The following is a 26,266-nucleotide window of genomic DNA, read 5'->3' as shown; positions in this document are numbered from 1 at the left end:
TCAATACCAGTCACAACTGGATCTGGCAAAACTGCAGAGGAGTTCTCCTGCCTGTTGCATGCTGCACCCACTACTTGGCAAGCAAGTAGTCCTGTGATACAGCTTCATCTCATTTTTAGGCATATCTGATATTGTTCCTGGCATGTCTTCCTGCAGACTTTATTGAACCAGGACTGCTCTCCCAGCTTGATAGTATTGGCAGAATATGCTGGGCCATGTGGATTGGATACAATTCTTCTTCTGGTTATGGCCTCTCATGATTACCCAGTTTCAATCAATTCAAAATCTGTCCCAATGAGCACTGCCAAAATAGAAGGTACACTCAATGTAATAACGGAACTTCGTGTCCACAGCATCTGTGCGCAGTCCTATTGGCACTGACATTTTCCATCACTACCTCAGGCAGACCCAGTCTAGCAGTTACGTCCTTTTGGGCTAGGCCAACTCTTTGTGATCAGTATTGAAGTTCCCTAACGCATAATAGAATTGGTGGTCAACCTGAAGGAATACTGCTTCAACTGGTGGGGGAATCAGAATGTTTCCTTGCCCATATTCTCCATGGCATAAAGATAGTAAATTCCATAAATGGCATCAGTGAACCAAGTGAGATTTTAGGCTGCCTTTTAATTCCATATTCTTATTGAAGTCAGATTTTGTCATCCACTGTGTGGGATTCAAACCCATAACTTTATATTCAAACCCAAAACAAATTACTGCAAACATAGGTTGGACTCCAAACGTTAACTCTGTTTTCTCTCCACTGCCAGACCTGCTGAGTTTCTCCAGCATTTCCTGTTTCTATGCCCAGTCATTGGTCAGGGACTTTGAAATCCAGTGACATAATCGAAATGCCACCGCTTCGCCAAACAAAAAAGCATCGTCTGGTTCATAATATAATTGACATAATGATCTTAAGAACAGCAGTTCAATTTTGCAACAACCCCAGCTTTTGCTGAGAATCTTGGGTGGACTCGGAACATTCTGCATGAACGTTGCACTCCAGTCGGACCGTGTTTCCGTGACCATGAAACGCTGGTGCTGGTGCGTCGCTGAAAATGACTCGAGTGTGAGTGGAGACGGAGGCTGGCACTGGGGTTGAGAGGGTTGGTGAAAGGTGGAGGGAGTGAGCGGAGGAGGTGCTGGCTTCACACGGAGAATATGTCGTGGGGAGTGCGGCCGGCCTTTGGCCTGATGTAAGTATGTACTAGGTTTGGGATGGGAGAGGCTTTGGGTCAGTGAAGTGGCCTCTCTCTGGGAGGATTGTGAGGCCATTTCACCAGCCTTTAGTGTCAAGCCCATGTGTAGGCAAAGGCCCATAAAGTAAATGAAATCATTTGCATTTATATAGCGCCCACCACAGTCTTTGGAGTCCCAATTGAAGAGTCACAACTGATGAAGTTTAGGTTGTGCCACATATGGCCCAACTTGATTTCACAAACAGCAAGCAGATAACCAGGAAATAGGACTCTGTGACTGTTACGAATCTGAAATCAAAGCAGAAAATACTGGAAATATACAACAGGAGAGAAGCAGAGTTAACCTTTCAGATCTGTGGCCTTTCATCAGACGGAGAAAACTGTCATGGAGGCAATGGTGTGTAAGAATGTCACTTTTTTTTTTCATTTGTTCATGGGATGTAGGCTTCTCTGGCTAGGCCATCATTTATTACCCATCCCAGAGGGTAGATAAGAGTCCACCACATTTCTGTGGACCTGAAGTGACATATAGGCCAAATCAGGTAAGAATGGCAGTTTCTTTCCCTAAAGGACATTAGTGAACCAGACTTTTTTTTTCCCTGACAATCCACAATGGTTTCTTGGTCGTTATTAGTCTCTCCATACCAGATGTTGCAAAATTTACCATCAGCCATGGTAGAATTTAAACCCAGGTCGCTAGAACACTATCTGGGTCTCTGAATTAATAGTCTAGTGATAATGCCACTAAGCCAGCACCTCTCCTGTGTCTCCCATCTCGCTGGTCCAGTAATCCAGAACTAATTTTCTGGGGACAGGGGTTCAATCCTGCTGTGGTAGATGTTGATTTCAAATTTCACCATAAATCTGACCTTGTGGTGACAAAATAAAAATCGATGATTGTTCAGGAAAAGAAGACTTGCATGTGACTCCAGACTCTCAGCAATGTGACTGACTCTTAACTGCCTCTGAATTGGCCTTGAGAACCAATTAAGTCAAGGGCAACAAGGAATGGGAAACAAATGCAGACCTTGCCAGCGTACTACCATACTACAATGAAAACCAAGATCTTGAGCAAGGGTTGAGTGGATTTGAAAGACCAAACATTCAGGTTGGGTGACCATTTTGTCTGACCCACAGCTTTTGGTGGCCTTTCACTTTAATTCCACTTGCTCTCATTTCTACCTTTGACTTACTGCATTGTTCCAGTGAGGCTTATGCATTAGGAAAAGCAACTCATCTGTCAACTGGATAATTTACAGCCTTCAGAACATTGAGTTCAGTTATTTCAGATCATAACCTGTTGAGTCATCAGTGCCATCTTTTTGCATTAGTTTCAGCCCAGCTGTCTCAATTTGTCATGGAAAAGGCAGCGTTCCTTCACTAGTACACTGGATGGTCAGCTTGAGTTCTTGCCTCATGCCTCTGAAATAGCATTTGAATTGGCAACCCATGAATGAGGTAGCAAGAGAGCTACAATGACATATAGGTAGATAGGATAGTGAAGAAGGCATTTGGTATGCTTTCCTTTATTGGTCAGAGTATTGAGTACAAGAGTTGGGAGGTCAAGTTGCGGCTGTACAGGACACTGGTTAGGCCACTGTTGGAATATTGCGTGCAATTCTGGTCTCCTTCCTATCGGAAAGATGTTGTGAAACTTGAAAGGTCAGAAAAGTTTTACAAGGATGTTGCCAGGGTTGGAGGATTTGAGCTATAGGGAGAGGCTGAACAGGCTGGGGCTATTTGCAACATTTAAGAGGCATTTGGATGGGTATATGAATAGAAAGGGTTTGGAGGGATATAGGCCGCGTCGGACTGGATTGGGTTGGGATATCTGGTTGGCATGGACAGGTTGGACCGAAGGGTCTGTTTCCATGCTGTACATCTCTATGACTGTTGGAGGTGCCTGAATTCATTGCCCTAAATCTGCCCTTTTGAGCAGATTTTTGAAGGGGGGAAAGTAAGTAATGAGAGGAAGCTTCAGGATCGAGATTTTTCACTGTTGGATGGAAAGAATGATGAGACTTCCTGTGAACTAAGTAAGTGGAATATTCTAAAGGAGAACAGAATTATTAAATTTGTTGGAGATGAGAGGGAGGCAAGTTTATAAAAAGTGGAACAAAAGAGATGGACTTAGAACAAAGCATGAGAACTGAGCCTTCAAGCAACTAAAGTAAGAGGGAAGGTTAAGGCACAGATTGAGTTGGACAAGTGATGCAGAGGAGGTTATATAATTGTTGGCAAAGGATAAAGTTTGAATCTTAGCTCCAGATCAACCAGGAGACTGCAAAGTACCGCAAGAGAGAGATGAAACTGGAACTGGGATGCTGGACTTTTGCCTAGGCCTGAATAATCTTTGCTGCTGTTAGAGAAATGTTCTACCTTATTGAGACAAGTAATCTAACAACACATTAATGAATGTGGATTTGACATTGTTGGCAGAGAATGGGCAGAGCCCAGTGTCATCTGTGTTTGTATGTTGACAGAACTATGTTGTTGAGATACAATTGCTTAAAGCAGTCACATTTTTTCCCCTGGGTTCCCCTGGGCCAGTTTTTCATTTTCTCCATTCATATTGTCTCAGTTAGATACAGCTGTTAGGAGGTATTGACTTGTTGAAGCAACAATCAAATGTGTAGATCTCATCTGAAACCCAGAACAATATCTTTCCTTCTCTTCCAGTCCTCGTGCAGTATGGAATGCTTCTGTTCGGGATAGTCACTGGCAGATATCCCTCTTGGGACTCAGAGCATCCTTACCAATGAGGTACAGTAAATATTAAGACAAGCTGCGATCTTCCTGCATGTGTTGATTTGGAAAATGCAATTGGTGCTGAACATTGTGCAGTCATCAGAGAACATCCCATTTTCTTGCCTTTATAATGGAGGGGCAATCATTGATAAAGCAGCTTCTTTACATTAATTTGTGGGATGTGGGTTTTGCTGATTGGCCAGCATTTGTTTGCCAGTCCCTAAAGATGGTTGGGGCTAGGACACTAGACCTTGAGGAAGGTATGGGCCCTGTGATGCAGTATAGTGTTCCTGCCTCTGATCCAGAAGGCCTGGGTTCAAATCCCACCTGCTCCAGAGGTATGTAGTAGCATCTCTGAACATGTTGATTAGAAACTATCTAGAGCCTGAGGAACTCTTGTAGTGATGTTCTGGGACTGAGATGACTGACCTCCAGAAAGATAATCATCTTCCTTTGGACTGAGTGTGATTCTACAGAGTGATGCTTTCCAGGATTCCCATTTGAGAACGGTTTCGCTACTGTTCCTTGGTACCACATTGGGTCATAGAGATATACAGTGCGGAAACAGACCCTTCAGTCCAACTCGTCCATACCGACCAGATATCCTAAATTAATCTAGTCTCATTTGCCAGCACTTGGCCCATATCCCACTAAACCCTTCCTATTCATATACATGTCCACATGCCTATGTTCTAATTGTACCAATCTCCACTACTTCCTCTGGCAGCTCATTTCATACATGCACCATCCTTTGTGTGGAAAAAGCTGCCCCATAGGTCCCCTTTAAATCTTCCCCTCTCACCCTAAACCTGTGCCCTGTAGTTCTGGACTCCCCCACCCCAGGGAAAAGATTATGCCCCTCATGATTTTATAAACCTCAATAAAGTCACCCCTCTGGCTCTGACGCTCCAAGGAAAAACACACTACTTTGATATCAAGGACAGACACTTTCGACTCACCTCTTGGGTTTAAATCTTCTGACCACATTTGGACCTGGGCTGTAATGAGGTCTGGAGCTCAGTGATCCTGGTAGAACCCAAATTGAACGTCAGGGAGCAGATCACTGCTGGGCAAGTGAACTTGATTGCACCGCCAAAGATCCCTTCCATCACTTTGCTGATGGTTGAGTGTAAACTGATAGGGCAGTAGTTGGCCAGGTTGTTTCATCCTGCTTATTAGGTGAAAGTGAGGACTGCAGATGTTGGCGATTAGAGTCAAGATTAGCTTGGTCCTGGAAAAGCACAGCAGGTCAGGCAGCATCCGAGGAGCAGGAAAATCGTCCACTTCCCGATGAAGGACTCCTGCCGAAATGTCGATTTTTCCTGCTCCTCGAATGCTGCCTGGCCTGCTGTGCTTTTCCAGCACCACTCTAATCTTGACTCTAATCCTGCTTATTGCCAGCATGGAAAAGCTAGACAATTTTCCACTGTGTAGGGTCAGAGTCGGTGTCATATCTGTACTGGAACAGCATGACTAGAGTCACATTTAAGTCTGAAGCATGTGTCTTCAGTACCAATGCTGGAATGCAGCCAGGCCCCATAGCCTTTACAATATTCAGTACCTTCAATAATTTCTCGATATTGCATGGAATTAACTGAAATGCCTATAATGCTGATGACCTCTAGAGGAGGCTGAGATGGATCATCCACTTGGCACTTCTGACTGAAGATTGTTACAAATACTGGGGCCTTGTCTTTTGGCCTGATGTGCTAGGCTCCCCATCATTGAACATGGGAATATTTGTGACTCTATTCCTCCTCCAATGAGTTATTTTAATTGTCCACCACCATTTACAGCTGGATGTGGCAGCACTGCAGAGCTTAGATATGAACTAGTTGTTGTGGTATCACTACTCGTAGAGTCAGTCTTTATCTGTTGTTTGTTGATTCTGCTGTTTTAGCATAGAATAGTCCTGAGTTCACCAGGTTATTTCCTCATTTTTAGACATGTTTGATAACATTCCTGGCATACCCTGCTGCATTCTTCAGTAAACTAGAGTTGATCCCAGGTTTATAAGCAATTGTATTGTTGGGAGTGGGGAATGCCAGGTCATGAGGCTCCAAAATGTGATTAAACAAAATTATCCTGCTGCTAAAGGCCTCAATCACCTCCTGATTCCCAGTTTGAAGTTGTGAAATCTGTTCAAAATATATACCATTTAGCTCAAAGATAGTGTCACCATGATGGAGGGTATCCTTACTATGAAGACTCCGCAATGACTACATTGTGGTCACACCACTGCATCTGCAACAGTTAAATTGGTGCGAATGAGGACACGTGGATTTTTCCCTTTTATCGATTCCCACAGTACCTGCCACATACACAGTCTAGCAACTGTGTCCTTTAGGACTCAGCCAACCTGATTGGTGATGGTGCTACTGAGGCTGTCTTTCTCACGGACATCGAAGTCCCCCATCCGGAGTACTTTCTGTGAGTTTGCTACCCTCCGTGCTTCTTTCAGTTAGTGCTCATGCAGTAGGAGGTAATTAGGAGGTTCCTTTGTCCATGTTTGTCATGATGTTGGGGTCTGGAATTAATGTTGAGGGCTCCCAGGACAACTCCCTCCTGAGTGTATACTACTGTGACATCAAACTCTGGTCTGTCCTGTTGGTGGAACATGAGTGGATTGTCTGGGATGTTGTAAGATGAGATTCGGTGCCTATCACTATATCAGACTGTTACATGGCCAATCTGTGGGTCAGCTTACCCAATTTTGTCACAAGCCATTGGATGTTAGCAAGGAGGACTTTGCAGGGTCAATAGGATTCTACTTGCCATTGTTGTTTCTGGCATCCAGGTTAATGCTGTGTCATCCAACTGCGTTCATTCCTTTCATTCGAGTCTGTAGCAATTTGATACAATTGGTGACTTGCCACATTGTTTCAGAAGGCAGTTATGAGTCAGCCACTTGCTGTGGGTCTGGAGTGAAATATAAACAAACCAGGTAAGGACAGCAGAACATACTTCCTTGAAGGACATTAGTGAACCGGATGGGTTTTTAACAACAAACAAGAGTGGTTCCATGATCACCATTAGACCGCTTCTTAATTCAGATTTATCAATTTAACTTCTTCATTAGTAGTGATTACTACTACTGCCTTTCCCTGTGAAATGCCCTGGGACACTTTATTACATTAAAGGTAACTCTTGAATAAATACCTGAATAATAAACACCTAAATAATAGGCAAAAACATTCAGTGAAGAAGAATCTATGTATGAGTTTCTATTTGTCAAGTTTGAAATCATTAAAGCTGCCTGAATCATCACCTTCAGTAGTTAGTGTTTGAATGGATAAATTAGTACAAAAAAAGTATACTTTGCACATTAGATTCTGAAGAATAACTGAAGTAGGACAGCACAGTGGCTAGCCCTGCTGCCTCACAGCGCCAAGGACCCACATTCGATTCCAGCCTCAGGCAAATTCTCCGTGTCTGCAAGGGTTTCCTCCCAGGTGTTCCAGTTTCCTCCCACAATCCAGAGATGTGCAGGTTGTGTGAACTGACCATGCTAAATTCCCCACAATGTTCAGGGACGTGTAGGGTAAGTGCATTAGTCAGGGGTAAATACAGACAAATAGGCTAGGGGAATGAGTTTGGGGTGGGTTACTCTTCGGAGGGTTGGTGTAGACTTGTTGGGCCAAATGGGCTGTTTCCACACTGAAGGGATTCTATTCTATTCTGTGAAATAACTAATATTGCTCTGTAATAATGTAAAATTCTGAGGTTGCTGGAAATCTAAAATGATGCACGTTTAACTTATTTAAGGGTTCTAACCTGGCCCATTTTGAGAGAGAAAAATAATGACTATGCATCTTTGGAAATGAGATGGAAAATATAAACCAGCCTGCTGTCAATCACTTTGCAGCAATTTCATTCATTTGCAGAGATCAGAAAGCAAAACATACAGGTTAGCTGAATAAAACCAGTGCATTTGGCTTGGGAACAGAAGGGGCATTATAAAAACAAAATATTGAAAAGGCATGAAAATTATATCTCCCCTTTGAATCTCATCCTGAAATCATTGCATCAAAGGGTGTTGTGCCACGGACTGACACCTGTGCGAGGAAGGTGTAGCCAATGTTAATGCCTCAATGTTGCAAGCAATTGTTTTGCAGAGCTGAACCCAAGAAAAAGAAGAAAATAGATCCCAAAAGAGAACAGGCAGCGAGAGACCGCCTGCGAAAAAGACTAAAGAAGTTGGAACGTGTTCCCCCGGAGCTGATCCCAATTGAAGATTTTAACACTCCAACGAAGTTACTTGATGAATCAAGGTTTGTGGTATGCGACAGAAATCTAAAGGATTATATAGTTCCAAAAGGCAAAATGACCTTCTCTGAATATACTGGTTTGGTCAGGAAATTAGGCTCCTTTGTGGTTGTTTTGTTTTCTCATAATAATTTTAAACTCATAACATAAATAGAAGTTCAACTTCTAAACATTTAAAATGGCATACATGCCAATGCTTAGGACAAAGTTAGCCTGTAGGAAAGGCCACTTTTAAAAAAAAAAAAAAATTCCCTCCTGAGATTTGGGCATTGCTTGCAAGGGTAACATTTATTGCCAATCCCTAATTGTCATCAAAGGTGATAGTGAACCACCGTGTTGAACTGTTAAAATTTTCAGAGCTTACAAGTGTACATTTAAGCATCTATTTATTCCACACATTGGGCTTCACAATGCAGGTGGTAGAAGAGGCTTTTTCATTACTAAGTACCTGACACACACAAAAATCAATCACCGTGCTAATGAATATCCCGCAAAATCCAAATAAATACCTGACATTTATACCTCATACAATTTCACTTTTTATCCATAATTATATATGGAGAAGTCTTGTTGCAACACAGCACATGTTTTGTGAATAATCCCAACATTTGGTTAAATTCTTTTAGTGTTGGGAACCAACTGTTGAAAGGCTGGTTAGAGTTTTTGTTCTTTTAGTGAGTTGTAAATACTCATTCTGAACAATTGTGTTTCAGCGTTGGATTTGTTTTGTTGTGTGGCTGAAAGAGTTAATTCTCAGACATGGACCGCTTTTTCTTGTAAGAGTGGTCTTGTACCATCAGCATTGTTCATCTTCCTCCAGCTGAATGAATCCACGTCCTGAACTAAGGAGAGAGGAATAATGGGTCCAAGGTGTAGATGAAAGAGGGAAAATCAAATCGAGTGAGGATATTGTATTTAGATGAGATGGGTTTAGGCAGTAAGTGCAGGTGAAGACAGAAAAGTGAATTCAGAGATCAGATGGCTATGAAGTTTGGCACAAGTAACTGATAAGTTGGTCCAGACCCTCAATTTATAACTAAATAGGACTTTTGTACATCTCGACTTCCAGCTTTGAGCTCAGTGGGACATCAGTAGAGCTGTATTCTATTCAGATGCTGCCCTTCAGATAATCCATTCAACTGAAACTCTGTCTGCTCCCAAGGGGCAACTTGAAGAAAATAATTTGAAGTTCTGCATCACTCAGTCCATTCATTAAGTGAAAATGCAGGGTCCATTGTAACCAAGTAACAATGATCATAAGGTACACAAGATTCCAGTCAGCTGAATGATCAATCGGTTTTTAGTACTATTTTTAAGGAAGGCATAACTACTCATTTGTTTTTCAATTAATAGAAATAGAATTCTCACTGAAATATTGACCAGTATTTACCTTCAGTTAATATTATTGAAGCAGATTATTTGGTTATCATCACATTGCTGTTTGTGGAAGTTGACTGTTGCATTCATACAGTGACTGCCTTTCAAAAGTATTTCATGAGTTGTAAATTGTTTTGAGACATCCTGAAGTTTGTGAAAAATACTTTACAAATGCAAAGCTTGATTTCTTTTCTGAATGAATTCTGGTGTCTTTCCTTAATCAACAGTAGACTGGCAGGTCATTTAACACACTGTTTGTGGAACCTTGCTGTGCACTAAATGTTCACTATTTTGGTCCCAATAGTCATTTCACTTCCAAATAATTAAATATCTGTAGTAGTGTACTTCAATGGTATTTCTGAGAAATAACATTTGTGAATGCATATGTTGAAATTGCATTGGTTCAGCTCAAACCGCAATGTGAATATTCATGTTTTTAAAAGTTAAGCACATATAGAGCCCAAATAAAGTTTTGTTGTGTGTGATGCCTACAGAGTCCGCGATCCTCCTAAGTTGAAAATGGAAGAGAGTGAGAGGCGAGCACTTCTGATGAAAGAGTGGTCACGTTATAAGCAAAAAGAACACGATAGAGAAGCTGAAATGATCCAGTCCATGATTAAGGCACAGCAACAGGCCCTGCAGGAACTGCGGCTTGAATCAGAACAGTTGTACCAGGCTGCCATTAAACAGGACCAAGGACTCTTTCCATTGGAGTTGCAAGGATGCACGTTTACTCCTCCCATTGCTGACTACCAAGCACCTGATGGAAAATACAGAGATATCACTAAAGTCTACACACAATGACATGTATTAAATACTTGCTTGTGGTTTGGCATTTCAAACTGATTTTTTTCTAAATAAAGGGAATATTGACATGTAAATGTCAAACAACACTTGCAGTATTAATTTTTAACACATTTTACAAGTTTCTAGGAAGAATGCTAGGTTTTATAAGTTTGTAATTTCTTTTGTGATAGTTACAAGGTAGCAGAAATACCTCCGTGCAATAGCAAGGACAACTATGTAACAATGTGCAGGTTACAAATTGTAGTTCTAGCCTTATCAGTATAGTCAAGTGACTTTAGTAGTGAATAAAAAAATTGAAGTCTTTCAGAGTAAAATTAACTTTACAAATTTCACTTGTAGAAATGTGGTGTTTTTCAGTGCCTGCATTGTGTTGCTAATCGTCACTTCATGCAAATTTTCTGGTGTACCCAGTGTGTTTTTCCCTTTTCTGAAGTCATCAGGATGTAAGAATGGTATTACAGATGGGACATCATTAACTGAAAAGCAGTAGTGTCTATGTTATGCTGTTAAAGTCATACTGGAAAAATGATTTTGAGGTAGGACCATGAGAGACAGAATCTTCTGCAGATTAAAATATTAAAGTATCATTTTGTTTTACATATGATTGTGCAAGTGTGACTTAAGGTATATTAGGGTTAGATGTGGACATATTGTTTGAATAGCTTTGGGAAAAGAATTAGTAATATTAAGGGATGATGTTAGCCAATATATTTATCCTTGTCAGAATTCTATTCAAATTTTCATGTCAGATCATTAAAAACAATTGAGATATTATTTAGACTACCAGCAGTTGTTTCATAAAGTTATGATGAATATTCCTTTATTTAGCAGGTATATTTTATTTATATTTAATTAAATCCAGGAAAGCAGTGATATAATGTTCCTGGAGTAAATATCCAGACCCCAGCCTAATGTTCTGGGGACATAAGTTTCATTCCTATCATGCAAGATGGTTAAATTGGAATTCAATAAAATCTAGAACACAAAAAACAAAACTAGCCTAATAGCAGCCATGTAACTACTGTCAATTGTCATTAAAATAAAAGCTGTCAGGTTCACTAATAACCTTTTAGGGAAGTAAATCTGCAACCCATACCCCTAGTCAGGGCCTACTTGTGATTCCAGATCCACAACAAAAGGGATTGATTGAACTATTCTTTGGACAATAACTGATGGCCTAACCATTGACTTCTTCGTTCTGGGAATAAACAAAGAGAAATATTGTTCTTATCAGAATGATTACAATAAGGAATGTATTTTTATGATAAATTGTTGCCTCACAACTATGACAGTTTGCAATTTGTGCATGAGCTTAAAAGCTTCCTCTGGTTTTGTACTCCCTGTTGAATCAATAACGGTGCCTGGTCTTGGTTCAGCCCACATCCAAAACAGTTTTTCCAAGTGAAATCAGCACTGGTGTCCTTTTTGGCATTGGTTCCCTTCCTAGCTCCCAACCCAAATTGTGTAAGAAATTAAGACCCAATCTCCCTTTCAAGTAAATCTCTGAGCATCTCACAGACCTAACAAACATTCACAAGAACCTGAAGTTAAAATGAAATTAATATGCTGGCAGTTTATTTATTGAAAACACCTTTACTGCAGCATAACAGGATGTGACAGTCAGATGGTTATATAACATTCTGATTACCATCCCCAGATAGTTCCTATAAAGTGAATCCAGGTTAAATAGTAGTCTCAAGACTCAAAACTGCTTCCAACTGGATTCCCTTAAAACCAGTGTTATATAGGACACCGTAGAGTGAAGCGGACATGCTCACAAAGGCTTTATTGCACCACCTGCTGACTATCTGGCCATTTGTGATCCGAGATATGATCAACTTCAACTATTCCTCTTCTTTGTCACTTAGGGGCAGCTGCCATTCAGCTGGTGGATCTTTCCTCATTGCCCAGATTGGAAAGTGTATCTTTTGTTCTTCTAACCTCTTCTTCTCACTCTCACATAAAGCTGTCTGTAAATTTAAAAACAAATTTGCAGTTAGATCTACATTACTAATGTCAGACTTAAAAACTAAAACTGGTGTAGAAAAAGTTTGTAACATTACCCAAGATCATCTATTTCCACTTCTACAACAGCTTATCTGTTTCTGAAACTCATAGTTATGCTTTTAAGTCTAGTGTTTTCAATGCACTTCAGAGATTATATCCCACATACAATTTTCTGTAAAAATGCTGCTGCCTGTGCTAAACTCATAGCAAGTTTAATTTGCTTTATCACCCATTCCCAGTGAAACGTTTTAACTTTAAAATTCTCATCCTAGTTTACAAATCCTCCCATGGCCTCTTCTCCCTCTCTGGTCTCTTCCACCTTCACAAGGTTCATATCTATGCTCCTCTAATTCAGAATATTGTCCATTTCCAATTTTAATAAGGCCATCACATTGTCTTTAACATACTGTCCTCATTTAAGACACTCCTTAAAAACCTGCCTCTTTAAATAAGCTTTTGGTCATGGCAGAACATTATATGACTTTTTTGTTTTACAGTGCTTCACGTGAAACATCTTGGTACATTTTATATAATGAGGATGTTGGAAATCTAAAATTTAAAAAACAGGAGAAACTCAGTACACCTGGCTGCATCTGTGGAGAGACAAAGAGTTAACATGTGAGTCCAGTATGACTTTGTTTGTTGAATGTTTTATTGATCTATAGACTTTAAATAATTACTGTGCAACTTATATTTTGGGTAACTGGAACTATCTTTCCAGAGTTTGTACCAAGATTCACAATACCTACTGGGACCTCCAGCTAGAGATTGTGTCAATTGTGATGCCCATCTCACAAACACCTACACATCCTAACAATGTGCATTTAAACATCAAGGGACAAGATTGAAAAAAGATATGAGGCCTCCCAAAGAAACACTCAATGATAGAGAGTTTATGCATTTCAAAATATAACTTCAATTGGATGGCTGTAGCTGCTTGGACATTTGCATCAAGCAGAACTCTGCCTTCAGAAGAGGATAGAAATGTCACAGAATAAGAAGCAAAATAGGGATTCAGGTAAGTCAATAAACTGCATCGTTCTGAAATTCAGGGTGATATTAGGTTAAATCCAAATATATTGAACATGTAATATTTGTACATAAAAGTCTCACCTTAGCCTCAGTAGATTTAAAGTGTTCCCATTCCATGCAACTGTTGTAATCTTTCTTCCACTGTTTACACAAGGGGAACTTTCCGTACGTGTAATAGTGATGGAAGAGATTTCTCAGACTCCGGCAGTGTTTCCACTCACTCCGATAATCATCACAGGCCCGAGGAGGCTGTAATGACATGACAGGCAGTTAGAGGTCAGGATAGTTTAACGAACTCCGTAAACTAATTAGTAAAGGGTTATTGTCAACTTCAGTGTCTAGAATTTAAACTCTCCGCAGTAAAATATAGCAAAGCCGTGTTTGTGGTAATACTGTCTGAATGAGCGCAGTCCTGACTTCAGAGAGCACTGAGCATCTAGACATGTCGAATGGAGAAACCAGGTCATTTAACCTTTGCACTTGATGTCCATCTACTTTCCATTACAATAAAATGTAAAGCTATGGTGAAATATCCTCCCTGGAACCTTATCCCAGATGGGGAGGTCAAGGCCCTCACTCACTCTCCAGAACTCCCCATCCGCCATCCTTCCGCTTTGACTGACAGCGTACACGTCATTAGTAATTTGACCAATAAACGGCCAGGGGTGGAACCACGACACCAGCCCCGGAAGGACGATTCACCAATCAGCGTTAGCTTAACCATCAGGTATTAATATTCACAAGACAGCCAGCCATTCAACCTATGGACGGGACGGCGCTGTCTTGATTGTGACGTCACCGCTCCAGACAGTCCTGTCCAATCAAGTCAAGAACAACTTACTGCAGATGTTGGAACCTGTACTGAAAACAGCAAACGCTTCAGATCACAGCGGGTCAGGCAGCATCCATAGAGAGAGAGCAAGCTAACATTCCGAGTCTAGATGATTCTTCATGAGATGCTGTTAGTTCAAAGTTTGGGAGAAGATTTGTAGCTCGGGTGCTCGTTGTTGCGGTTCTGTTCGCTGAGCTGGGAATTTGTGTTGCAGACGTTTCGTCCCCTGTCTATCCTTAATAGCCACACACGGGGATGACAAGCAACATGAGTTCGACTGGGACAACGCTACGATTATAGGAGAAAGTGAGGACTGCAGATGCTGGAGATCAGAGCTGAAAGATGTGTTGCTGGAAAAGTGCAGCAGGTCAGGCAGCATCCAAGGAGCAGGAGAATCGACGTTTTGGGCATAAGCCCTTCTTCAGGAAACCGATTATAGGACAAGCCAAACAGAGAACAGCCAGGGAATTCCTAGAGGCATGGCGCTCATCCATAGATTCTATCAACAAACACATCGACCTGGACCCAATATACTGGCCACTGCAGCGGACAGCTGGAACTGACTGGAAGCAGAAGAGACAAACCACTATAAATGAAGAAACATCACAGAAGCGCTTCACAGGAGGCTCCCAAGCACTGAGGATGTCACCTAGACAGGGGACGAAACGTCTGCAACACAAATTCCCAGCTCGGCGAACAGAACCATGACATGCTGTTAGTTCCAGCATTTGTTGTTTTCAATCCTTCAAGTCGATAAGGGGCATGTAGGAAAATGGAATTAGGCATTGAACATAGTTAAACAGGTTTATTTGGAAGCAGAAGCTTTCGGAGCACCACTCAAACGGTGGTTGTGGAGAAGATCATGCTCACAGAATTTATTGCCAAACGGGTCCAGTGCCATGGAAATGTGATACAATAAACACTCTTAGATTAAAACTTTCATCTTTTATAATGGGATATGCTGGTTTCTGTTCTTTGATGTGTAAATTCCAGAATATCTTTTAAATTACATTCTCAAAATGGCTCAGCTTTTTAAACAATAGGTGTGAAGTCTGTCTGTATCCCAATGTTATGTCAGACTGACAAACCCTCCGTAGATTTTAAAGAGTTTTACATGGATTCATGCAGCAAAATAAAATGTAATTCTGCAAAAACAATTCACCCCATAAGCTTATATGTGCACGCTTGTAGGAGTGATAGATTGAGTGTGTGTGTGAGTGCATGAAATAGAGTGTATGTGTCAGCTTAGTTATGTGTGTGTGTGTGTGTGTGGGATGGGGTATGTGTGTGTCACTGAGTGCGGGGGGGGTGTATGTGTATCCAAATGAGATAGAGCTTGTGTATGATGGAGGGTCGGCGTCGGTGTGTGAGTATGTAGGAGCGTGTGTGAGAAAGAGTGTATTGTGCAGTGGGGTCACCTTTAGTGTGATATGAACCCAAGGTTCCCATTGAGGCCATTCCCATTCATACCGAACTTTGCAATCAGCTTCTGCTCAGCCACTTGCGTTATTGCTTGTTCTGAAGTCTGCCTTGGAGGATGGCCACCAGAAGATCCGAGGCCGAATGTCCCTGACCGCTGATGTGTTCCCTGACTGGGAGGGAACACTCCTGCCTGGTGATTGTTGTGCGGTGTCCATTCAACTGCTGTAATAGCATCTGCTTGGTCTCACCAATGTACCATGCCTCAGGGCTTCCTTGCCTGCAACATATGAAATGGACCACTTTGGCCGAGTCAATGAATACTTGCTACATACATGGTGGGATGTGTCCCCATGTGTAATGGTGTTACCTGTGTCGATACTCTTGCAGCAGCTGCTGTGGTAGCGTTGTACAATGTTGTTGTCCTGAAGGCTGGGCAGTTTGCTATGAATCATGATCTGTTTAAGGTTTGTTAGTTGTTTAAAGGCGAGAAGAGGAGACGCAGGAAAGGTCTTGGCGAAGTGCTAGTCCTTATCGATAATGTGTTGCAGGCTGTGAAGAACATGGCATAGTCGTTCAGCTCCCGGGAATACTGGACGATGAAGGATACCCTATCAGTTGCAGCCTGTGTCTGTATTCTGAGGACGTCATTATGGCTTCTCACTTTGGCACGTTGGAACTGGCAGTCGATGAGTTGAGCATCGTACGCTGTTCTTATGGGGGCATCCTTGAGCACTTTTAAGTGTCCGTTGTTTTCCTCCTCATCTGAACAGATCCTGTCCATGCAGAGGGCTTGTCCATAGGGGATGGCTGTTTTAATATGTTTCAGGTGGAAGCCAGAGAAGTGCAGCATCATGAGGTTATCCGGGGGTTTGTGGTACAGTGAGGTGCTGAGGTGACCATCCTTGATGGAGATACATGTCCAAGAATGAGACAGATACTAAAGAGTAGTCCATGGTCAGTCCGATAGTGGAATTAAACTAATTGATATCACTGCGTAGTTGTTTCAATAACTCCTTGCCATGGGTTCAGAGGAAGAAAATGTCATCAATATATCTGATGTATAGTGTTAGTTGGAGGTCGTGTACAGAAAAGAAGTCTTGTTCGAACTTGTACATGATGATGTTGGCTTATCGGGGTGCAAGTTTGTTCCCCATGGCTATTCCTTGTGTCTAGACAAAGAACTGGTTGTCGAAGGATGAAGCAGATGAGTTGTAGGATGGTGCTCGGGGATTGAGTACTGAGACTGTTGCCGTGATGCTATCATCATGGGGGATGCTGGTGTAGAGTGCTGAAACATCCATTGTGACGAGTAATGTTCCCAGTTCAACTGGTCCGTGGGTGCTGAGTTTCTGTAAGAAATTTGTAGGTGTAGTGACAGAAGCCAGCGGTCCCCTGTAGAATGGGTTTCAAGATGCCTTTGATATAGCCAGAGAGGTTCTCACATTGCCTGATACGATGGGACGTCCTGGTGTGTTGCCTTTGTGTATCTTTGGAAGGCAGTAGAAGTCGTCCATGTGAGAAATACTTGGATGACATAGGGAACTCGGAAGGAGTGGATCCAAAGTTCTAATCAATGTTTTTAGTTCACCAGTGTGCTCTTTGGTTGGATCGGCCTGTAGTGTTCCTGGTTGTTCAGTTGTCGCTACACTTTCTTACAGTAATCTGTTCTATTCTGAATGATGATGGATCCTCCTTTATCTGCTGATTTGATGACAATATTGCGATTGGTTTTGAGAGCATAGATGGCGTTGCATTGTGATCATGTGATGTTTTGCTCTGCCTTGTGGGTGTGGCTGATGAATCTGGCATTCACATATTTCCCGGCGGTTTTAGCATACATGTCAAGCCCAGGGCAGCGGCTTTCTGGTAGGGTCCAAGTTGACCCCTTCTTTGGTTGCTCCTCTGTGGATCCCTGTGATGACTGTTCTGTTTTGTCAGTGGTATCATTGGGATCACTGCTGGCATCCAGGAGGCAACATACCATCCGGGAGTCTTGCTCGCACCCACAGAATCTACTGTGTCTTCCTCTCACCATTGAATCTCCTATTAATATCACTCTCCTATTCTCCATCCTTGCCTTCTGAGCCATAGAGCCAAGCTCAGTGGCAGAGGCCTGCCCACTGAGGCTTTGTTGGTTATTGGTTTCCGTCCCCAACAGTATCCAAAATGGTAAACTTATTATTGAGGGGAACAGAGGGTCCCTGCACTGTCTGCCTTTTCCTTTTTCCTCTCCTAACAGTCACCCAGCTACCTTTATCCTCTAACGTAGGTGTGACTATCTCCCTATAACTCCTATCACCCCCTCAGCCTCCCAAATGATCCGGATTTCATTCAGCTCCAGCTCCCTAACGCTGTCTGTGAGGATCTGAGTTGGGTGTGCTTCTTGCAGGTGAAGTCAGCAGGGACACCAATGGTGACCCTTACCTTCCACATCCTGCAAGAGGAGCATGCAACTGCCCTAGCTGCTATTCCCTCGGTTTTAAATTGCTCAGAGATTGAATAAATGAAAAAAAGCCTTACCTTACGAACCCATTACACGCTTTTTCGTTAGAGGAGGTCAGGTGGGAGACACCACACGTGTAGTGGAGTAGAATGTTGTGGTCAACTATTTCTAAGACTGCAGATAGTTGTAGAAGAGGAGGTATACTTTAGATTTGTTATAGTTACACCGAATAGCATTTCAGTCTCCAGTGAGTCAACTTGGTAATGTGGTAGGGGTAGAGATTTGATTGCAAGTTAGCCAGCTGAGGTGTAACCAGTTTTTATAAAGATTCAATATACTTGTAGTCACTTTGTATCAAGCTGAGGATAATTTGTTAACCCCTACTTTTCTAAGAGCTAAAGACTGCCACCCCTTTTAGCAACCTCTTCTTTTAATCTAATTTTGTTTGATCTATTTTGCCTACATTATTTTTGGTGGCATAGAATACAAAAATAGGGAGGTTTCGCTGAAACTGTATGAGTGCTAGCTTGACATGAGCTGGGATGTTATGTACTAATTGGATGTCACACTTTAGTAAGGATGTAAAAGCATTAGCAAGAGTGTGGAAGAGATTTACAAGAATGGTCTGGGGATGAGAAACTTAAAATCTGAAGATAGATTGATGAAGTTCGGACAGAAGAAAGCTAAGAGAAGATATGATTGAAGTTTGTATAATAAATAGTAAAGGTCTATATAGTAATTGTTTCCAGTTGTAAATGAGCAAAATAAAGATGGCACAGATGGAAATGATTTCCTGAAACTGGAAGAACTAAACATGATGATAGAAACTTCTTCACAAAGCGAGTAGTTCAATCTGGAAAGCACTGCCTGGTAACGTGGAAGCAGGTTCAACTGATACATTCAAGAGGTTTATTTAAATGTGTAGGGTTACAGGGAAAAGACTGAAGAATGGCACCGTCATGATAGTCACTCAGAGAGTTGGTGCAAGCACAAAGAGAGTAAGCTTATTTAAGAGTACAGATATTTGATACCAAGGTTGGAGCAGGAATGTAGGAGTAGTTACTGAAGAATTGATGTTTGTGAGTGCAGAAAACTGAAGGTGAAGAAAAGAAGGAGGAATAATGACAGGAGAAGTAAAGAACAAACCTGGAGATAAGGACAAATAGGAATAATGATCTCAAGTCTGGAGTAGCAGCCAAAATGTGCAAATTAAAACACATGTAGAATACTGAATTTGGTCAAGGTCAGAAGTCATACGACACCAGGATATAGTCAAACAAGTTTATTTGAAATCACAAGCTTTTGGAGTGCTACCCCTTGGTCAGGTGAAGTGTATTTGGTTGCTATTGGTTATGTTAGCACAAGCTATGCTTTGAAGGTGTGGCAAATAGACTGGAGACATCGCCTGGAAGAAAATAAAACTAGATGTAAAGTCAGAGATTTGGTAAAGTTGACATAGGTTGATTGAAAATCATGATAAACTGATGACTGATGCTGAGTCAGATGAGGGAACTATGAGCTACAGAATATTGGGATGCATATTTCCAAAAGATTAAATGCATTGTCTGGCTATTTTATAATAACAGGAGGCCATTCAGCCTCCTTAAGCTTGCTCCATCATTCAATAAGAGCATCATTAATCTGACTTTAGCCTAAATTCTAATTTCCTGCCTTCCCTCGATGATGCTAGATTTCCTATTGGATCAAAAATCTGTCTACCTCCGTCTTACAAATACTCGATGACCCAGATCCCACTACTCACTGAACATAAGACTTTCAAGGCTAACAATCCTTTGAAAGAACAAATTTATCCTTATTGAATATTTCCCTCTCTCAATTTACAGCAAAATAATCCACCCACCTATTTGTGTGACAAGAGTGGATAACGTCACATTTATCCACATCACACTACATCTCGGCCATGCATTTGCCCACTCACTCAGCCTGTCCAGATTACACTGTAACATTGCTGCATCCTGCTAACAGCTCACCCTTCCACCCAGATTTGTGTCATCTGCAAATTTTAAGATATTACATTCAGTTCCTTCATCTAAATCATTAAACAAATAGTGAATTTCATGGAACTTTGTCAAAAACCTTTGGAAAGTCCAAATAAACCACATTTACTGGCTCCCCAGATCAACTCTATGAGTTAAATCCCCAAAGAATTCTAGAAGATTTGTCAAGCATATTTCCCTTTCGTAAATCCATGCTGATTGTGTTTAATTCTACCACTGTTTTCTAAGTGCTCTAAAATCCTTCGCAATGAACTCGACCTTAATCTTTTCCAGTACCCAATGTCAGACTCACTGGTTAACAACTCAATTATCTCTCTGCCTCCCTTTTTAAAATAGTAGGGTTACATTAGCTACCCTCCAGTCTGTAGGAACTGTTCTACAGTCTGAAGAGTCCTGAATGATAACCAGCAATGCATCACTATTTCTAGAACCATTTCCGTAAGTACTCTAGGATGTCAATTATCAAACCTTGGGAAGTTATTGGCCTTCAACTTCATCAACTGCCCCATCATTATTTCTCTACTGATACAGGTGTGCTTTGGTTCTTCCATATCCCTGCACTCTCCATCATTTCTGGTATGTTATTCATGTCCTCCTTTGTGAAGACAGAAGCGAAGTATGCAATTAGCTCATCAGCCATTTTACTGTTTGTCGTTGTAAATTCCCCCGTTTCTCACAGTAAAGAATCTACATTAGTTGTAACCAGTTCTTTTCTCTTTATATACTAAAGAAAAAAAGACACCAAACAGTTTAATATATTTGTAAATATATATATTTAAGCATATCAGTTCAGTTTGAATTGCTGAGCTGAAATCAGTTTGACACACAGATGTGCAAATTATTTTTCATCAACAGTTTATACATATCTCAACTCCAGCAGTATCTGAAGCAAATTCTTATTTTAATCTGAAATGGGGTTTGCATTCTGATTAAGATAATCTCCATTTATATAGAATCATACTACCCAATGCAATGGCAGAAATTCCTATTGTCCACTTCCAGTTTATATTCTGTGAAAGAAAATCAATAGAATTAGAAAATGAATATTAATAACTGAACAACAATAATGAGTTCAGAGGATACAATGATCCCATTCGCAAATCAACAGTTTCAGTAAACATTAGCAGAATTTAGCGATTCCTAAAGGCAAATATGCTGAAGCTAGAAAGAGCAGAGAGGAGAAGTAGAAGCAAAAGGACTATCAGAGAAGGGTTATTACAGAACCCCTACAGTGTGGAAGCAGGCCATTTGGCCCATCAAATCCACCCTAACCCTCCGAAGAGGATCCTACCTAGACCCAACCCCTACTACACCTTCCAAACCCCACATTTCCCCATGGCTAATCCACCTAGCCTGCACATCCCTAGACACTGTGGGCAATTTAGCATAATCAAGCCAGTTAACCTGCACATCTTTCGACTGTGGAAAGAAACTGGAGTACCCAGTGGAAACCCAACAGACACAGGGAGAGAGAGTGCAAACTCTGCACAGACAGTTGCCGGAGGCTGGAATTGAATCCAGGTTCCTGATGCTATAAGGCAGCATGCTAACCACTGAGCCACACTTAGTAGTAACATTATTCCTACCACTGAAGTTAAAATGACTAGGCTGATTTTTACAACATTTTTTGAATAAGTGCATAACATTTGCAATTCTTCAATTCTCTGGCACTAATCCCAAATCAAGGGACGATTGAAAAATAATTGCCAGTGCTTCTGCAATTTTCATTCTCACTTCCTTCAAAATTCTTGGATGGATCTCATGCAGTTTTGGTGCATTACCAACGTTAATTACCAATAGCACCATTTTAATTTTAAACCCTCTCGTGCCTGAGTTTCCTTCTCTGTCACCATAGTCTGGCAGCATTTTCTTCACAGGTAAAGACAGATGCAAAGTATCAATTAAAAACCTCTGTCATGCCTCTTGCCTGTACAGAACATAGAATATAGAACATTACAGCCCAATACAGGTCCTTCAGCCCTCCATTTTGTGGCAGCTTTTTATCCTATTCTAAGATCAGTCTAACCTATATACCCTTCATTGTACTATCTTGCATGGGCCTATCTAAATCTCCTTTATAATCAGATTTACCCCTCCTTTTACAATTGATAATGCTTATAAAAGACTTTTGGGATTTCCTTTGATATTAAAGGGGCGGCACAGTGGCACAGTGGTTAGCACTGCTGCCTCACAGTGCCAGAGACCCGGGTTCAATACCCGCCTCAGGCGACTGACTGTGTGGAGTTTGCACGTTCATAAAAGACTTTTGGGATTTCCTTTGATATTAGCTACTGTCCTTTTCTCATAATCCTTCTTTGCTTCTTCTATTTGTTTTTTCACCTCAGTTCTGGATTTCCTGTATTCGGCTTGATTCCCAACGAAATTACTACGTGATTCCTGTTACGAGTACTCCTTTTTCTTTCTTGATTTAATTGCTATCTCCTTTGTCATCCAGGGCGTTCTAGATTCGATTGCCTAACCTCTGCCTTTTGATCCTTAACTGTGCTAAACCATCTCATCTTTGAAGGCAACCCTTTGTTCAGCTACTTCTTTTCCTACCAAACTTTGATTCTGGTCTACGTGGCCCAGAACTATGCTTGCCCCATTGAAGTCTGCACGCCATCAAAAGGTTAAGCTTAATCTGCATAGACCAATATCATTTTGGACTGCCACCCAAACCTTATGATGCACAGTCCCTTATAAGTTCCCCTTCTGTCACTTGATCAATTTGACCCAGTTCATTCTCATGAACCAGGACTAATTTCTTGTTGGACTGGACACACTCCTAAAGGAAATTGTCCCAAAGATAATCTAGAAATGCTTGACATTTCCTACCTCTTCTGCTATCATTATCCCAGGAGTCAAGTGTAAGTAAAGCCACCCACTAGCCTAGCATGTAATTTGATTGTGCTTTTAGGAGAAATAACCAGAAGGATTGATGAACGTAGAGCAATTGGTGCAGTCTTTATGACTTTTAACAAGGCTTTTTGACAAGTTCCTGCTTGGCAGACCAGTTAAAAATAAAAGCCCATGGGATCCAGAGGATTTCTGCAGAGAGTGGGTACAAAATTGGTTCAGGTGACAGGAAACATAAAATTTTTTTACGAGTGTTCTGAGAACTAGAAGGCAGTTTCCAATGGAGTTCAAAGGGCACTCATTTTTTTCTTGCTTACCTTAATTTCTATCTCCTTTGTCATCCAGAAAGCTCTGGATTACTCTGCCCCTCCCTTTTGAAGGAATACATCCTTGACAGTATGTAATTCTCTATGAAGGCAACTCATTGTTCAGCTACTGTTTTTCCTGCCGAATTTTGTAAACCTTCCTACCAAACTGCAGTATTAGTGTCACAAAGCTAGTCCGTTTTTTTCTAAAAGCTGTTCCTTGGCTCAAGGAGACTCTATCTTGATTTTTTCAGAGGGGTCAGCTCTCTAGCTAGCTGAGCTGAGCAGTTTTTAGTTCAGTCTTGAACCGGTGAGAAGTTCAACAGGGAGCTGTTACACCAACCATACCAGAAGAGAGCAGAAGAGAGAAGACGATGAGGAAGGCAGAGAGGAGACAGGTGCAAGCGACCGCGGGGGAAGTACCTGTCAGGAAGAAGTTGAATCTTTTGGAAACAGTAGAGACAGATGACACTGCCAGTCCGCAAGGCGGTCAGGTCTGTCAATAAAAAGTTGGCGTGGAGGCACAGCCGAAGAGTCAGACATCGCACAGAGCCGTGGTGATAAGGGACTCTATAGTGAGAGGAACTGAACGGGGTTTCTGTGGCAACAGGCGGGATTTAAGGATGGTGTGTTGCCTTCCTGGTGGCAGGATTAAGGACATCGCAGACAGAGTGCAGGAAATCCTCAAGTGCGAAGGTGAAGAGCCAGAGGTGGTGGTACATGTCGGCACAAATGATGTCGGGAAGAAGAGGAGGAACATACTACAGCGGGATTTCGAAGAACTAGGAAGAAGGCTGAAAAGCAGGACGCCCAGGGTGGTTATCTCCGGTTTGCTTCCAGTTCCTCGGGCTGGAGAAGCCAGGAACAGAGAGATAATGGACTTGAATGTGTGGCTGGGGAACTGGTGCAGGAAGCAAGGATTTAAATTCTTGGATCACTGGGGTATGTTTTGTTGTAAACATAAATTCTACAAGAGAGACGGTTTGCACCTTAATAGGATGGGGACCAGCATTCTGGCAGGCAGGTTTGCTACTGCAACACAGCTGCGTTTAAACAGGGGGGGAGGGGACAAACTGGAAGTTTAAGAAGAAAATTGAAAGGAAAGTTAGAACAAGGGAAGTCAAGAAAGACAACGGTATCAATGAAGCAGAAAACTCAAAAAGGGATCATGCCGTAAGGTTGAGTGAAATAGGAGTTGATAGGAAGGGTGAGGGCAGTAACAAATTAAAAATACTATATATGAATGCACGAGGTACTAGAAATAAGATAGATGAGCTTGAGGCTCTTTTGGAAATTGGCAGCTACGATATTGTGGGGATAACTGAGATGTGGCTTCATGTGGACAGGGCCTGGGAAATGAATATTCAAGGCTATACGTGCTATCGTAAGGACAGACTGACGGGCAGAGGGGGTGGGGTGGCCCTGTTGGTAAGAGATGATATTCAGTCCCTTGCGCGGGGGTCCTAGAATCAGGGGATGTAGAGTCAGTATGGATAGAGCTGAGAAATTCTAGGGGTAGAAAGACTCTTTTCGGAGTTATCTACAGGCCCTCAAACAGTAGTATGGATGTAGGGTGTAAGTTGAATAAGGAGCTGAAATTGGCCTGTCGCATAGATGTTACTACAGTTGTTATGGGGGATTTCAAAATGCAGGTAGACTGGGAGAATCAGGATGGTACTGGACCTCAAGAAAGAGACTTTGTGGAGTGCCTCCGAGATGGATTATTAGAACTGCTGGTGCTGAAGCCTACCAGGGAGAAGGCAATTCTGGATCTGGTATTGTGCAACGAACCAGAATTGATCAGGGACCTCGAAGTGAAGGAGCCATTAGGAGGTAGTGACCATAATACAATAAGCTTCAATTTGCAATTTGAAAGGGAGAGGGTACAATCGGGAGTGACAATATTTCAGTTGAATAAAGGGAACTATGGAGCTATGAGGGAGGAGCTGGCCAAAGTTCAATGGTGCAATACCTTAGCAGGGATGACAGTGGAGGAACAATGGCAGATATTTCTGGGTATAATGCAGAAGATGCAGGATCAATTCATTCCAAAAAGGAAGAAAGATCCTATGAGGAGGCAGGGGTGGCTGTGGCTGACAAGGAACATATAAAGTTAAAAGAGAAAAAGTATAACATAGCAAAGATGAGTGGGAAAACGGAGGACTGGGAAGCTTTTAAAGAACAACAGAGGATTACTAAGAATGAAATACACAGAGAAAAATTGAGGTACAAAGGTAAACTGGCCAAAAATATAAAGGAGGATAGTAAAAGCTTTTTTTAGGTATGTGAAAGGGAAAAAAATCGTTAAGACTAAAATTGGGCCCTTGAAGACAGAAACAGGGGAATACATTACGGGGAAAGCGCAGCAGGTCAGGCAGCATCCAAGGAACAAGACAATTGATGTTTCTGGCATAAGCCCTTCTTCAGGAATGAGGAAAGTGTGTCCAGCAGGCTCAGATAAAAGGTAGGGAGGAGGGACTTGGGGGAGGGGCTTTGGAAATGCGATAGGTGGAGGGAGGTCAAGGTGAGGGTGATAGGCCGGCGTGGGGTGAGGGCGGAGAGGTCAGGAAGATGATTACAGGTTAGGAAGGCGGTGCTGAGTTCGAGGGATTTGACTGAGACAAGGTGGGGGAGGGGAAATGAGGAAACTGGAGAAATCTGAGTTCATCCCTTGTGGTTGGAGGATTCCCAGGCAGAAGATGAAGCGCTCTTCCTCCAACCGTCGTGTTGCCATGGTCTGGCGATGGAGGAGTCCAAGGACCTGCATGTCCTTGGTGGAGTGGGAGGGGGAGTTAAAGTGTTGGGCTACAGGGTGGTTGGGTTGGTCGGTCCGGGTGTCCCAGAGGTGTTCTCAAGTAGGCGGCCTGTCTCCCCAATATAGAGGAGGCCACAGCGGGTGCAGCGGATTCAATAAATGATGTGTGTGGAGGTGCAGGTGAATTTATGGCGGATATGGA

The 26,266-nt window shown here is 41.9% G+C and overlaps 3 protein-coding genes across 5 annotated transcripts in view; 1 reads left to right on the top strand and 2 right to left on the bottom strand.

Moving 5' to 3' along the window:
- The first annotated feature begins 1,038 nt into the window (after positions 1–1,038).
- mrpl40 (mitochondrial ribosomal protein L40) lies at positions 1,039–10,480 on the top strand. 2 transcript variants are annotated; one of them, XM_043716062.1, is made up of 4 exons: positions 1,041–1,193; positions 3,876–3,959; positions 8,060–8,215; positions 10,082–10,480. In XM_043716062.1, the coding sequence occupies exons 1-4, from the start codon at positions 1,159–1,161 to the stop codon at positions 10,389–10,391; spliced, it is 585 nt and encodes a 194-aa protein (XP_043571997.1). In that variant the 5' UTR covers positions 1,041–1,158; the 3' UTR covers positions 10,392–10,480. The 2 variants fall into 2 exon arrangements, with proteins under 2 accessions (XP_043571999.1, XP_043571997.1); XM_043716064.1 differs by lacking the exon at positions 3,876–3,959 and having other exon boundaries at positions 1,039–1,193.
- Positions 10,481–11,462: 982 nt separating this feature from the next.
- c25h22orf39 (chromosome 25 C22orf39 homolog) lies at positions 11,463–14,087 on the bottom strand. 2 transcript variants are annotated; one of them, XM_043716066.1, is made up of 3 exons: positions 14,015–14,087; positions 13,515–13,682; positions 11,463–12,364 (listed from the first exon to the last, which is right to left on the bottom strand). In XM_043716066.1, exons 1-3 carry the CDS (start codon positions 14,036–14,038, stop codon positions 12,239–12,241), a joined length of 318 nt encoding a protein of 105 aa, XP_043572001.1. In that variant the 5' UTR covers positions 14,039–14,087; the 3' UTR covers positions 11,463–12,238. The 2 variants fall into 2 exon arrangements, with proteins under 2 accessions (XP_043572001.1, XP_043572000.1); XM_043716065.1 differs by lacking the exon at positions 14,015–14,087 and adding an exon at positions 13,906–14,008.
- A 6,979-nt stretch (positions 14,088–21,066) lies between these two features.
- LOC122562816 (peptidyl-prolyl cis-trans isomerase FKBP8-like) overlaps positions 21,067–26,266 on the bottom strand; it is a 32,555-nt gene continuing 27,355 nt past the window's right edge. The window contains exon 10 of the mRNA XM_043716061.1: positions 21,067–21,158. Within this exon, the coding sequence (XP_043571996.1) occupies positions 21,078–21,158 (81 nt within the window). The 3' untranslated portion in view covers positions 21,067–21,077. The remainder of the gene's footprint in view (positions 21,159–26,266) is intronic.

The sequence above is a fragment of the Chiloscyllium plagiosum genome, chromosome 25 (assembly GCF_004010195.1).
Source record: "Chiloscyllium plagiosum isolate BGI_BamShark_2017 chromosome 25, ASM401019v2, whole genome shotgun sequence".
Classification (NCBI taxonomy): Eukaryota; Metazoa; Chordata; class Chondrichthyes; order Orectolobiformes; family Hemiscylliidae; genus Chiloscyllium; species Chiloscyllium plagiosum.
The sequence above is the reverse complement of the archived record's forward strand: the minus strand, read 5'-3'. Positions and strand labels throughout refer to the sequence as shown.